The sequence below is a fragment of the Gekko japonicus genome, unplaced genomic scaffold (assembly GCF_001447785.1).
Source record: "Gekko japonicus isolate JY-2015 unplaced genomic scaffold, Gekko_japonicus_V1.1 scaffold196, whole genome shotgun sequence".
NCBI classification, from domain to species: domain Eukaryota; kingdom Metazoa; phylum Chordata; class Lepidosauria; order Squamata; family Gekkonidae; genus Gekko; species Gekko japonicus.
Window position 1 is genome coordinate 1,491,807 of NW_015173129.1, and position 15,723 is coordinate 1,507,529.

A 15,723-nucleotide genomic window follows, 5' to 3' on the forward strand; every position below is an offset into this window, starting at 1 on the left:
TATCATTAATCTTGAAAGTGATGCCTTCTGGGATTAACCACCTGTAACTGATGCCATTTGTTTTTAAGAAAAGGATTAATTCTTTATAGTTCTTTCTCTTCTGTCTTATATCAAATGGAATATCTTTTAAAATCCTGATATTATTGCCTTCAATTTTAAAGGGTATTCCCGAATTTGCTTTCAAAATAGCATCTCTCTCGTGTCTCTTCGAGAATCTGACCACTATTTCCCCAGGCAGATTATTTTTCTTGATTTACGATGAATAAGATCTTTAGATCACATCCATCTCGCTGCAAAGGTATTCTGCTGTTAAATCTGTCATTGGGGCTATTGCTTCACTCAGCCGTTGCTTCAGATTCTCTCCTACATTTTCCTGGACCCCTTGGAACCGTAGGACCAAATTTGCTTTATCCATTTGTAGCCGTAAAAGCTTTGACTCTTCTGTAACTTGCTTCATCTCCAGCTTTTACACCTTTTTCTTACCTTTTTTAGTAGTGACGTCCATTTCCTTCACTTTCTCTCCCATTTGCTTTGTTGCTTTTAAGGCTTGTGTCAGTTGAATCTGCTGCTCTACCACACTCTGCCCAATTACTGACAGTTGTTGTTTAATGCCAGTGATCTCATCCAGCAGGGGGTGCAGGGAGTCAGCCAAAAGTTTTGAGAGCTCAGTGACCTCATCCGTTCGAGGACTGGCCCCTAGTTTTGATTTCAACAGCTTCTCTTTCTCCGGTTTCTTCCCCGCCATCTTTTTTGCCATCTTTTTGGATCTGTTTACTTTTCAAGAAAGTTGCTAAAGTCTCTGATATTCGCCCAAATGCTTTTCTGCGCTCTGGTAAGTCTCTTGAAACAATTTTAATGGCTTATTTTTCTGCTCCCACCTCTTTCCTTCCATGTTTCGTCTATGCGTTTGGGAGGAATCCCTCCCCCGCTCGCTTTCCCATCGCTCTTTAGGGGGGGCAGCTTCTTTTTATATCCTCATGTTCGCTTCAACCTGACTCACAGTTCATTGTTGGCCATTCAGCCTCACTGGTCTTCATTTATTTCGCCCGATCTCCAACGCTTGACCCGGTCAGCAACACTTGTACCATGCGGTTACTCAGTGGCAGGACCTTCAGGGTGGAGGGGTGCCTCAATTTTCTGGCTTTCGGCCATCGAATAGGTCGCCCCTCAAAAGCACCCTGGCTGGGAGCCTTTTACCAAGGATCCGGGGGAGGTCGTAACCCGATGGACCCCCTCACACATTTTGGTGTGCAGTTTGCATTCCCGGAGTGTCTGGGAGATGCGTCTGCCTGCATGTCGCCATAGACTGGAAGGGCGATCTAAGGGCATTTTTAAGAGAAACTCTGGGGAGAGGCCTAGCATATTCAGTTTGTGACAGACTGCCTTTACCTAAGTGGATCGAAAGCCATCCCAGATAATTAATGATGTAAGGTCTTGGGAGGAATGGTTTAGCTTAAGCCATAGATTAATAGATGCGAGGTTTACCCTAGCGTTTAATGTAATCATACCGGAATCTAGGCGCAGGCTTGCATTCAATACACATCTGGGGAATCGAAATACTGCTCTTAAAATTTTTGATTGAGTTCTTTCTAATGGGGCAAAACATGAAGATGGTGGGCCTAACATCGTCCCATACAGAAGCTGGGAAACCGTTTTGGATTGATGTAATCTGAGGGTTGCTGGAATATATTGCCCACCGTTTTTATAGAAGAATCTTAGAATAGCCTGTACTGATTTCTGACCTATATTGGCCACATAATCATGATGAGCCTTCCTCGCCCCAGTGGTTTAGTTCTTGTAATAGGAGGAAAGAGAAAAAGTGACCACCAGTCCTTATTTTTCAGAGTTACAGTACACTCCATTTAAACAACTTTGGAATAAGCTGAGCCATGTAGCTGCTCCAGTGCATGCAGGGGCTGCTTGACTTGAATCTAGGCAATGATGATAATGGATGTTGGTTTATCCAAGGCAATGATGGCAGTGGGTGTTACTGTGTCCTGATTTCAAGCTGAGCAGCCCTTCCTGTACTGTCTGCACCTCACAGACCCCTTGGCTCAGTTTGCTCCTGGTTGTCAGTGACCCCCCCCCCCAAGGTCAGTGGCCCACCAAGAACTTCCCAGTAAGTCAAAGGGTCTATCCATCCCTGGCGTAATCCTATGTACACAGTTACTCCAGTCTTCGTCCATTGAAATCAATAACTCTGCTGGAATTTCATGGTCAGTTTGTTACAGTTCTCAGAACTGGTTTTCTAATTTCAGATGCCTTTGAATATTTTGAACTGGCTTGTTAGGCTATGTATATAAAAGAGATGCACAGTTTTGACTGTAACACAGAAGAATGAAGGGGGAAAATCTAAGTGCAAGATAGGCAGGGTTTAAAAAAATTATTTTGAACATAGACTATTGCCAGTTACTCTAGTACATTTTTTTTGTTCTTTATTCCATTGTCTTATTTATGAGAGACCGAACCACCAGGTTTGTGAAACATAAGAATATCCTTAAGGTGCACAAAGACTTGTGATGAACAGCACTAATTATGCAGTGATTTCTCTGTTTTCAAAATCTGGGTTGGGTAGAGCTGCAGGTGCTTTCCTGCACATCCTATTCTTTATTTATGTACAACATATTTCTGTTTCCAGCACTGATAGAGCAAAGATGTAAAGGAATTGCTGTAGTTTGTGATCTGCTGTTTCCAAATGATCTAAACATTTATAGCCCAGAGCATGACGATTGCACAAGTTGTAGTGCTGCAAAGCAAAATACAATTCCATGTGAATTGGATAATAATTCCAGGGGCATGGCTGTGGTTTTTTCATGAAGTGTTGTTTGATCTTTATGTAGACTGTGGCTAATCAGAATAGTCACATCAGTACAGTTTTGTGGTGAACTTGCAGAGACATTGCTTTCATTTGTGTTGTTAACACACACACACACACACACACACACACACACACAAACCCAAATCCCCAAACACAGCAGTTTATTCCCAAGGTCAACTCTATTTATCTTCAAACATGTCTGGTATTCTCTTTCTTTTTAGCTGCCATGATTTCTCAGTACTGAGAACTCAAAAACATATCACAGACAAGAGTAATGATGAGCGCAGCACAGGAAATAGGATTATACAGTTGATGCCCCCCACACAACTAACCAAAGTGACAACTTCTGGCACTTCCATCCAAAATGTGTTTGTTACCAAATGAATAAGAATTCCAGACCCAAAACTATAGATATTTCTTAGAAGTAGAACTTCCTTTGGTACTTTACAGGCAAGCTTTATTTATTTATTTATTTATTTATTTATTTATTTATTTATGTATGTATGTCCCTCCTTTCCCCATGTTTTAAGGCAGTTTACAAACTCAAATTTAAAATATAGAGAAGTTGCCCACAGACTCTGTTTGTTGCATTTGCTTGAGTGAGTTTCAGCTGAAGACACTAGAGGATGTTCTCAGAAAAGTACAACTGCTCACATGCGAATCCAAGCTCTGGCTGGTTCTTGCAAACCAGAAGAGGCTTTCCAGTTTAGTCCAGGTGTTGATAAATGTTTCTTTTCATTATAGATGGTAGGTTCTGCTCGTTTTAAGGAGGTCATTATGAAACTGCTGCTGGAAAAAAATATCTTTAGACTGCCACCTTCACACTGAGAAATTCCTGGAGATTTCATGCTGCAGCCTGGGGAGAGGAGGGTTTGGGGAGGGTGGGGTCAGGACCTCAACAGGGTATAATGCCACAGAGTCCACCCTCCAAAGCAGCCATTTCCTCCAGGGGGACCTGATCCATGTAATCAGGGGATCAGCTGTAATCTCAGAGGAGATCTCCAGGCTGCCTTAGGGTTGCCAAATCTAAATTGCCCGGGAGCGGGGGGCTCCCGGACGATGTCGGGGTTGTGTGCGCGTGCATATTAATGACATCCCACTCCAAAGGTCCAAACAGTTTCACTAAGATATAAGCTGGCAACCATTGTAGCAGTTTTGAAATAGGCCAGCCAGCCCCGGACAATATTTGGGCTACCACATTCTGATCTTGCTCAAGTTTCTGAGTTGTTTTCAAGAGCAACCCATATAAATATAAATATTGAAGACCATGAGTGAAAGCATGGAGCCCTGAGGCACTCTACTGGATAAATTCCAACACATTGGAACTCTCTGTGTCTGATCTGGCAATAAAGAACAAGGCCACTGAAGAGCTTCTTCCTTAATGCCAACTCTGTATTCCAACTGATGAATAAGGATGGAGTGGTCAACTGTATCAAAGGCTGCTGACAGATCTAACATGTCCACCAGTGCAACTATAGCCTTCTTTGTTCTGAACCCAGGCTTGAAGCCAGCTTAAATGTGTCAAAGACAGATGTGTCATTCAGGAACCCATGGAGCTACTCCTCCACCACCACCGGTTCTCTTCTTCCCCAAAACAGCAAATTGGATACTGGCCTATAATTGGCCACCTACTCCTTAGCCAGTTTTTTTTTAAAGAAAAGTTTTAAAGGTTTTTTTGAAAGTAAAGTTCTCATAACTGCTTCCTTCAACGTTTAGGGAGTGCCCACTCAGTTAGCAAGACATTAATAGTTTTAACCAAAGTTTCTTGCCTTTTCTCAGTATGATTGTAAAAGCTAGGATTGGCATAGTTCAAGAGCACAAGGTTCTCACAATCTCCAGGACCTTGTCACCATCCATTAGCAAGATCATGCTGAATTTCTTTCTAGATAAACCAAACAATAGGGACCCCAAGCAAGAAACAAAAACACAAGGGTAGACCATCAACAAATATACAAATTTCACAAGTTGCCAGTAGACACAAGTCTTTTGAAACGTAACATTACATCAATAAATAAAGTAGAATTGGTGGTCACAATTCAGAGATAATGGTCACAATAATGGTAATAAACAACAAGAGACTCCTCTGAATCCTTTCATGAAATAGTGTCCAAAGGACCTCAAAATCCACAAACAAGGCAGAAGATGTCCTAAAGAACAAATATTTTTTTTCTAGAACAGAAGAAGATATTTCTGACACCTTGCATACCAAATCTACTTTCAACTCTGCCTCCAAGTTGGAACAGATTAGAGATTTTATCAGAAAAGAACCTTTCAGAAACATCCCAGTTAGGGTCCAAATTAAAATCATTAGCAGGGCTTGGCATAGTTGTTATCAGTTCACAAACCTCTTTAAACAACTGAGCTGAATACAGTGTGCTCTTATTCATTCCAAGTCTTCTGCCAATGATGGTGTAATTGTTTCCCAGTCTGTTTCGTATTCCTCAGATCCCTGGTATACTATGGAGCTGGAGTCCTACCAGAGTGTGGTAAAGGATGCTAAGGATCAACTCTGTTTATGGTCCCAGGCAGGCCATTGTTCTATGAGGCTACAAGGACCTCCAAAGACTGACTGGGAAGGTTTTCAAAATCCTCTAGAGCTGCCTTGAAACCAATAAGATACATTAGTCTCTGAGGTGGACTACCCTAACAAGTCCACCACTATCACCACCACCCTTGCTGCCAGGCAGCAATCACAATTGTGCCTTTATAATAGTGAAGCTCTCTCCCTTGGTATAGCTGAAGTAGTTAACATATGTATGGGGGGGATGCAAGATATTAACATCAAGGATTGATTGATTATGTTTATGTTTTTGATCTGAGAAGGTAGTTTACAGCAATAAAAACAATTCATTTAGGCTCATCACCCAAAACTACGGCTAGTTCGTGAAACCTGGGCTCAGTTTACAGATGGTCAGTTGAATCCTGGTTTGCTTTGACAAATGCTGGTTTCATTGTCTGTTATCTGGGGAACAAGTCTGGATTAAGCCAGATGTCTGTATTCACACATCACACAACTTTAAGTCTTTGATCAAACATCATGTGAAACGTTAGCTAACATTAGTTAATGTGATTGTCTGAACATATTCCACCATTATTGCCTTAGTTAGGGCTCATCAAATCAGTATATGAAGCAAGGATGTGAAGTTGCTTTATTTACCACAGTTAGTCTGAACTATGGTTTAAGTATGTTCAAAATTATTTTACTAGTAGAGTGAGATGCTTCCAGTTTTATAGTTTTGCTATGACATAGTTGTATGTAATTGTGCAACATTGCATAGATCATATAGAAGTGAAATAGAATAAGTGTGAATAATATTCAGATTGATTGATCTATTTATTTAGATTTTTTAGGCTGCCCTTCCCAGCAAGCAGGATGGCTTACAATGAAGGTGTATAAAATAAAGTTAAAACCATAGTTGGAGAAACGCCAGCCTGGCAACCTTCATGTCTTGGGCTTCCATTTTGTCATCCAGAGTCACACCTAGACTCCTGATGGTCAGTGCTGGCAATAGGGGCACTCCATCAAGAGTTGGAAGTTGGCAACCCAACTGTGGCTCCCACCTACCCAGCCACAGACCTTCCATCTTACCTGGGTTCAGTTTCAGTCGACTCTGCTTTAACCACCCAACCATGGCCTCCAAACCCTCAGCTAAATTTACAAGAATGGTATCCGGCTGCCTGCCCATCAATAGAAATGGCCTCCAAACCCTCAGCTAAATTTACAGGAATGGTATCCGGCCGCCTGCCCATCAGTAGAAATAGTTGGTGTCATCAGCATACTGATGGCATCCCAGCCTGAAACACCATGCCAGGGGACACATATAGATATTAAATAACATTAGGGAGAGAAGTACTCCCTGAGGGACCCTGCATACCAGCGGGTGCCTTTGGGACACTGTTCCTCCTATTGCCACCCTCTGTCCCTGACTGTGGAGGAATGAGGTGAACCATTGCAAGGCTACCCGCAGACTCCAGTGTTGGCGAGGCAGTGAGTCAGTAGATCGTAGTTGACTGTGTCGAACACTGCTATGAGGTCAAGCAGTATCAGTAGCGCTGACCCGCCTCAATCCAGCCACCTGCGGAGATCGGCGGTGCGAGTGACCAGTGCCGTTTCCATCCTGTGGCTGGGGCGGAAGCCAGATTGGAATGGATCCAACACAGATGTGTCTTCCAGGAATTTCTGGAGCTGTTTTGCCACCACTCCCTCAATTACTTTACCCAGAAATGAAAGGTTCGAGACTGGGCAGTAATTGGTCAGATCCATAGAATCTAAAGTTGGTCTTTTTAAAGAGTGGGACAACCCACTGCCTCCTTCAGTCCCATTGGAAAGACCCCCAAGTCCAGGGACAGATTGATAATGCCTTACAGTTTATGGCCAGATTTCTCGTATTCTGGGTTCTTTCTGAAAGAGATGTAAGGGACCTAATAGTCCTAAATAACTGAGTCAGGTGAGAGCTAGCAGACATGATGGAGACCTCATAAAATTCCTTCTTTTTCTAAAGCAGGGGTGTCAAACTCATTTGTTATGAGGGCCAGATCTGACATAAATGAGACCTTGTTGGGCCGGGCCATGTTTGTCATAAAATGTAATGCCAGGTAGCGGAGATAAAAACTTTATAAAGGACAGAAACACAAAGTTTTTTTTACTTAAAATAAAAACATGCTTAAAACATTAGCTCTGTAAGCTGCAAACCTACTTTTGATTTATTGACATTTACCACAGAAATCTCATGTTCAGAATTCGGAGTCTAGGATCCAGGCTAAAACATGAAATGGCTGAGTGATTAAGAGAGTCTGGCGAAGCAAGCTATAAAGTAGCAGCAGCATCTGAACTGGAAGCAGGAGATGGCCAGTTTCACTGCAGGCCTGATCTGGCCCCCGGGCTGCATGTTTGACACCCCTGTTCTAAAGCATATCTTCTCCAAAGCAAAAGGCCAGTCCAGTCTTTCCACTACCTCACTGGAACAGGATATGCTTTAGAACAGCCAAGGAGGCATTACTTTTCTAGCCCTGTTCCCATTACAGTGAATGTGCGTACATCCTGCATGTACATGCATATATCTGTAAGCCAACATGCATTCACTTTACAAATGAAACAGGAGACCAATACCTGCATATGTTTAATTCATACATTTAGATTTATGTGCATTGAATGTAACATGAGAATTATTCAACGGTCTGTAGTGAACGCCAATTCAGAAGCAAAGGAGGATGCTTAGCTTGTGATTTTGTGATTGCTCTTTCTACCTTGGAAGCCAATTTATGGTGGCATATGCTACCTGTTCTCAAAACTCCAATAATACTCAAAGGCTTAACAAGGTGTGTGTGTGTGGATCCTTGCATTAAACTGTGAGACTTTCCATAGAAAAATGCCAACAGTAATCAGCATGCAAAATCATTTGACAATGGTTTAATCATCAGTGTCTGTATAGACCCCAATAAACAAGTCTTGCCTCAGTTGTTTTAAAGTCTAATATGATTAGTATCAAACATAAAATGGGAATTTGGAGAACAGGATGAATTGAGCTGTGTATGAGTGATCTTGCTTTGCCACTCACACCTGATTTCTCAATAACCATGTAGATGAAAACAAAAGAAATTCTGGGTGGATTATACAGGAAACGTATGATTTATGAAAAAAGCTTGTGATGTTCTAATGAACAGGTGCTACGGGAACCACTTATTTACTGTATGTAAAAGACTCAGTTTTCTTCAGGTGCTTTTCAGAACGTATAAATCTCCAAATGACAGCCTCATAATTTTGATGCATTTTCTAATTATATTTAATTTTTTGTCACTCTGTTTTTAGGGTGGTAAAAGTTATGAATATTGCCTACAGCATAGATGTTTGTATCTGCAGTTTAATTGTAATATAATCTGATAATGATTAACTAAGTGGTGAGAGAGTTTTTTTTTGAAGAGACAAGCCATATTAGTTACCTAAGAGAAATAACTTCGGTAACTTTCTCTTATTTTCCATATAAGTGTTTTAGAGTGCCTCTGTGAGGGGTCACAGACTTAATCTACAAAACTGTTTCTGTTCTAATTACATGCACATAATGTATTTAGCTGTGTTCTTTTTACCTTTCAAATGAAATTTCCAGGGCAGTTTGTAGAAGGAACAAAAGTGAAAAATATAAGAAAACCAATACAGCAGGCAGAAGCAGAAATCATTTAAAGCTCAGGGAGATCAAATTATTTTGACAGATACTGCAATCCTAAGAACACTTTACTGGGAGTAAGCCCCACTGAATATAATGGGACTACTTCTGAATAAACCTGCTTAGGTTGCTCCGTAACATTGCAATCATAAGCATGTATATACTTTGAAGTAAATTCCATTTAATTCAATGGGACTTACTCCCTAATAAGTGTGCTTAGGATTGCTTCTTTAAACTCAGTGAAGAAGGTGCCAGGTGAACATCTCTGGGATGTGTGTTTAATTACTGGGGCACTTTTCACACACGAAAAGAAGGCTTTGTTCGGGTAGCCATCTGAATGTAAGTGTATTCAGCAAAAGACCTCCAAAAATCATTTTAAAATGGGCAAATGCATATGAGAACAGATGGTCTGTTATGTTTGCTGGTCCTATGTTGTTCAGGGCTTTACAGGATAAACCCTGCACTTTGAATTGTGCCCAGGAAAATAGTAGGAGCAGCTATATTCTCAGACAATAATCCTGGTATTGTGTTCTAAATCAAGGAGTCTGTGCTATGTACACATTGCAGTAATCTATCCTGGTTTTACCTATTACCAGTGTATGGATAACTATGGTAAGGATATTTCTGTATGCGAGAAGAATGCCAGTTTATTGTCTTCTCATGTTTGTCTGTCTGCATACAGATCTTGAATACCTGATGAATGCACGGCAACAACTATTAACTACAGCCAAGCGTTGGGATTCCACTTCTAAAACTATTGTAGAGTTTGAGCCAAATGAGACTACTGAATTGGAAAAGAGCCTTCTGATCAGATACCAAATTCCTCTGTCTGCTGACCAGCTATTTACACAGTCTGTCTTGGATAAATCACTGACCAAGAGTAACTATCAGTCACGATTGCACGACCTCCTTTATATTGAGGAAATAGCGCAATATAAAGAAGTCAGCAAGTAAGTATTATTTGTCCTAAAGTTTTCCTTAATTGACTGATGATAATTATGATACTAACTTTGAAAATAGAATTAATATGTTCTCATTATAATTACACTTAAAAACTAATTTAAGGTTTCCCTGAAAACTTATGTTAAATGGTATGGCCATTTATTGTTTTGAGAACCTTTCTAATGGAATTTACTTTTGATGTATTTGTTTTGGTTTCCTTAATTCTTTCCAATGGAATATGTAGTTGGGCCACTAAGGGTTTTTAAAAGATATTTGTTTTGGTTTCCTTAATTCTTTCCCAATGGAATATGTAGTTGGGCCACTTGCTGCTACCATACAGTGCAGGCAGGAAGGGATGGAATTGTTAATGCTATCTATATCCCTATATGTACTATCTTACTGTAGAGCTTTTTTGTTTGCAAGACTGAATATTATTCCTACAATGGTTTTACAGGGGAGATTTTTGAATAGGCCATATTCTGACAGAATCTGCCTTGTAGCCTTAATAGGATAGATACATCCTTCCATGCTCTGCTTGAACGCAGGTTCTTTGAGAATATAAGGGATCACTATATTAAGCCTTTAATCAACCAACCGTTCCCCTAAACTCTGGAAACCCTGGCTCTTTTGCTCAGCGATGAGGACCTCAAGTTTTCTCTAGCAACTGCAAAATTTGTCTCAATCATACCTATTGCTGTATGTTCTTTTGTAAGATCTACTGTCTTACAGTTTGATTTCATATCTATGAAAGGTCTGTTAAATATATAAGTTCAGGAGGGCACCATGAATTTCTTTCCTATAGGTGGTTTGTGAACTCCTGCTGGGTATAGATTGAGGCTTCAAACTATTATCTGGGTAAAGTGTTCCTTCATAATTCAGTTTTGCATAGTTTGTGGAATGCCAGGTGAGCAGGAGCAGGCTATTCCATAAGGTGGGTGTCACCATACAGAATGCACATATATGGGCAGTTGTTGATTTTGCCCATTTGCAGGGTGGCACCTTGCAGGTGACTGAAGCTGTCATGGTAGAGCCAGAGGGAGAGGTGCTTCTGTGGATATGAGGGACCAAAGCCATTAAGGGCATTGTATGCCATAGTCCAGGGGTGTCAAACATATGGCCCATGGACCAGAATCAGCCCATCCAGGGCTCTTATCTGGCCCCTAAGTAACTGATTACCTTTATTGCCAGATGACAATTAGATAAGAGACAGTGAAAGTGGGAGGGTGGGCATCAGGGAGATACTGTAAGGAAATACTGTAAGACTGCTAATGTTTTAAGCATGTTTGTATTTTGAGTAAAAAATAATAATATTAATTGTTATGAGCTTTCGTCAGTGGCTCACAAAAGCTCATACCCTGCCACAAATTTTTGTAAGCTTTAAGGTACTACTGGACTCTTGCTCTTTCCTCCTGCCACAGACAGACTAACATGGCTACCCATCTTGATTTATTGCTAATTGGGTTTGCATATGTTCTTTATAAAATTTATATCTCCAGTACCTGGTATTACATTATATGGCACACATTGCCTGGCCCAACAAAGTGACATTTATGTAAGATCTGGCCCTCGTAACAAATGAGTTTGACAACTCTGTCATAGCCAATACTTTGAATTGAGCCCAGTAACTGATAGGCAGCCAACAGAGTAACTGCAAAATGGGAGTTATATGCATCCACTACTTTAGCTCCTTGATATTAAGCAAGCTGTGGCATTCTGCACCAACTGGAGACTTCAAGTTGACTTCAAGGGAAGATCTATATAGCGTACATTACAGTAGTCTAGCTGAGTGTTACCTTGGCATGGATCCATGTGACCAGATTGGTTGCATCAAAGTAGGGGGCCATTTTCTGGGCTAGAATGAGTTGGAAGGTTTTGGTAGCTGCAGTAGCTTGCTGCTTCAGTGGTAGTGCTGATTTAAGTGACTCAGGAAGGGTCAGCTGTTAAGTGAGTCAGCAAGGGGTCAGCTGAACCCTATAAAAATGGGAAGCACAGTGTCCTTCAAGATCTCTGCCTTTCCAAGCAACATTACTTCTGTCTTGTCAGGATTTAGTTTTGAATTTGTTTATTCATAGCAATTTAATCATAGCAGACATTTCAGCAATTCAGCAGACACCTACTGCATCATCAGGAGATTTGGATGAGATATAGAACTGGATGTTATCAGCGTATTGATGACAGCCAACCCCAAAACTACAAAGGACTTGTCCTAAAGGCATTATATAGAGATGGAAAAGCATAGGAGATAAGATTGTGTCCCATGGAACCCCGCAGGATAGGATGTTGTGCTATTTAAGTTATAAAAAGAGAGATGTAACTCTCTTAAATTATAGACTACTGATACAATGGAACCCCGCAGGATAGGATGTTGTGCCATTTTAGTTATAAAAAGAGAGATGTAACTGCACATGTAGCCTTAAATTATAGACTACTGATATATGCTGGCTTGTAATTTAAAAATCAGCTGCTGAAACCACATTTAAGAAAATATACACAAAACCATGCAGAAGCACATGCAACACTTGATGGGCTGTTGAAAAATTTCCTTGCATAACTGTATGCATTCATTCTATAAATATATAGAAATACACTGGGAAGGCAGTTGGTGAATTGTTTCTGTGTTGAGTTTGAGCCATTCATATGAGGCTTGAAGATTTCTCTCATTTTTAGAAGAATAACTCTTCAGTAGGTAGAATTGTATTGTACATTTTTGGTCACTTGTCTGTCTAAATTATATATTTTTGTTTCTTTGTAAGCCACTTTGAGTCCTGTGGGCAGGTGGAGGGGGGTGGAGTAGAAATGCTTATCTCAGTAGTGCCTCTGATTCCAGCACTAGGTAGTGGTTAGAGTGTTGGACCAAGGATCTGTGAGACCTGCTCTGCCGTGAGTGTTTAGAATTGTAAGGCGTTAAGAACTTGGTAGAGAAATGTATTTCAACTTCACATTAGCCACATGATTAAAACTGTATCTGCTAAACTGATGAGCTGGAACTTTCATCCTGTTTGTTTTAATCTAGCTTTCTATTTGTGCTCTCTAGATGCCAAGTTGTCCAACACCTAAAAAGGTTTCTTTGTTTGTCCATTTAATAAATAAGCCCATTTAATTAATTAATTAATTAGCCGAAGCCTTGAAAGAATGCCATGACTGGTTTTTTCCTTTCTTTGTTTGTCCATTTAATAAATAAGACCATTTAATTAATTAATTAATTACTTAATTAATTAATAAGCCAAAGCCTTGAAAGAATACCATGACTGGTTTTTTTCCTTCATCATCTGTTGTACATCTGTGAAGAACAAATTATGCAGAGTTTACGTTTACAGTATAAGGAGTCACAAAAATTAATTGTACTTTTTTCTTGGCAATGTGATTTTTGTGAGAGCACATAAAAAAGTGCTAATTAGATTTGCATTTCTGAGTAACTGAACAACAGACCCTTAAAGTATCCACTGTGAAGTGCAACAAAACTATTCCAAATAACTGAGTAATGCAGAAATTACAGGGTATCTGATGAATCAGTTGTGAGCAAAAAAGAACAGGATGTTCTGTCATCTTTCATGTTAGTTGTTTCAGATATACATTTTTATCATATTAGTATTGGATCTGCTGAGGGCTCTTAGTTCACAGACGTTGGAAGAAGCTCCACATATGAAAATAACATCCTTTTATTTAAGCATAAAATCCAAAATTAAAAGACCCTGGCATCCAGTGTCTGTCTGAAAATAATGGCTTGCTATAAAATGTTGCCTGCAACTAATATGGTTGCCGTAACAATCTCATGTAATAATCTTAGATAACACATACATTCCAGTTTGCATCACAGTATGTGATGGTCATACTGCTATTCATACTGTGTAGTGATGGGTGTTTATCTGGATGATGCCTTTATTGCTATATCTAGTACCATTACTGCTATATCTAATAGTTAAGTGGACCAGTCATGGCAGCAGCATAACTAGCCCACCCATGGACACGGCAGTAATTTCTGCATATGTAGTAAATTCTCAGGTATGCAGAAAAATATTATTTTGAAAATTAACCAAGAGAAAGATGCCTTCCCAGTAATCTAATGATGATGGAGTAGGCTTCTGGAGGCATGGAATGTTGAGAATTATTTAAAGGAAAAACAAGCATAGGATAGCACAGGCTAGCCTGATCACAGAAACTAAGCAATGTTGGCTCTGGCTAGTATTTGGATGGGAGACCTCCAAGGAGTACCAGGGTCATGATGTGGTGGAAGACAATGGCAAAACAAATATCTTGCCCTGAGAACCCTACGTGGTCACCATAAGTCAGCTGTGACTTGATGGCAAAAAAAGCACAGGAAGATGGGGAAAGTTACTTTGTTCAAGTCCCTGTGAGCTTCTGGAATCCAGGAGGGGGAAATTGTTGTGTGTGTGCAGAGGAATTTCTAAGTTGTTTATTTTTCTCTCTGTCTTGTGATTTTTCAAAGTTCATGACCTATCCTGGTTACTAAGGGAGAAAAATGGGGCTGCCAATAATAAATTGGGAAATTTCTGCATACCTAGGGAATCTCTAGGTTGAAATATAAAAACATCACCACAAAAATGCAATCAGTATATGAAGATAAACCACTAAAACTGTCAACTTCTGATATTTTATTTTCATCTGAAAAACACACTCTGAAAAGACATAGCTTTACAAGCCCATGAAAAACTGCAAGGGAATGTGGGGTCTGCCTCTCTTTGCACAAGCAGTAGCCTCACAAACAAAAATGCCCTTGTCTGGGTTGGCACATCTAATAGAGAACACAATGAGGAGGAGATCATCTGGAGTATAATTAGTGCACAGAAACATATTGTGAGGTGGTCCAATAAGTATGGAGGTCCTTGGTTGGTAAGGGTTTTGAATGTAAGAACCAGCACCTTAAGTTGGTATTGGAAACAAATAAGTAAAGTAAAGGTTTCCCTTGCTCGAAAGCTAGTTGAATCCAACTCTAGGGGGTGGTGCTCATCTCCATATCCAAGCCGAAGAGCCATCGCTGTCCAAAGACGTTTCCGTGGTCATGTGGCCAGCATGACTAAATGCTGAGGCGCATGGAACGCTGTTACCTTCCCACCGAAGTGGTACCTATTTATCTACTTGCAATTTCTTGCTTTCGAGCTGCTAGGTTGGCAGGAGCTGGGCCCATAGAAGCTTACTCCATCATGCAGCACTAGGGTCTCGAACTGCCGAGCTACAGACCTTAAAGTGCACATTTTGAAGCATCCTGCACAACTAACCCAAGACACAAGCCAATTGACGCTTTTGAGTTGTTTTCTTTGAGGACAGTCCCACGTAAAGTTCATTACAGTAATTCAATCTGGAGGTTATGATACATTGATCAGCAGGTCAAGGTCAGCAGAGTCTAGATAAGATGCTAATTTATGTGCAAGAAGTGACTGGACGAAGCTCCTCCTGGCAACAGTGCCAGTCTGTTTTTTTGTCAACGAAGCAGAGTACATGAGCACCCCAGTTCTTGATCTGACTATGTGGTGGTAAATAAGTCCCATTCAAAATCTCTGCCTTCCCCACTACCGTCTATATATCTAATTCCCAACATGCCCCCTATGTGCGGATACTTATTTCCGCAGATTTGGGGGACATGGGGGGGTCAACATATATTCCTGCACACTCGGGGTACTCCCCAGGTGTGCAGAAAAATTTGAAATGTTTTTAAAAATACAGGGGGGGGGATACTTAAATCCCCCCCAAAGTAAACCGTGTTCTCTGTGCATGTGTAGGAAATGGATTTACTGTTGGGAACTGTCGTGGAGCTCGGCGGGGGGGGGCCGGCTCCTTGCCGCT

General features: G+C 40.6%; 1 protein-coding gene across 1 annotated transcript in view; it reads left to right on the top strand.

Annotated features, from left to right (window-relative positions):
- The window catches only part of LOC107119568 (probable helicase with zinc finger domain), a gene marked incomplete at its 3' end in the record, with an annotated part of 135,928 nt that overhangs the window by 46,311 nt on the left and 73,894 nt on the right, over window positions 1-15,723 (top strand). Inside the window, exon 10 of the mRNA XM_015422077.1 lies at window positions 9,662-9,929. Within this exon, the coding sequence (XP_015277563.1) occupies window positions 9,662-9,929 (268 nt within the window). The remainder of the gene's footprint in view (window positions 1-9,661; window positions 9,930-15,723) is intronic.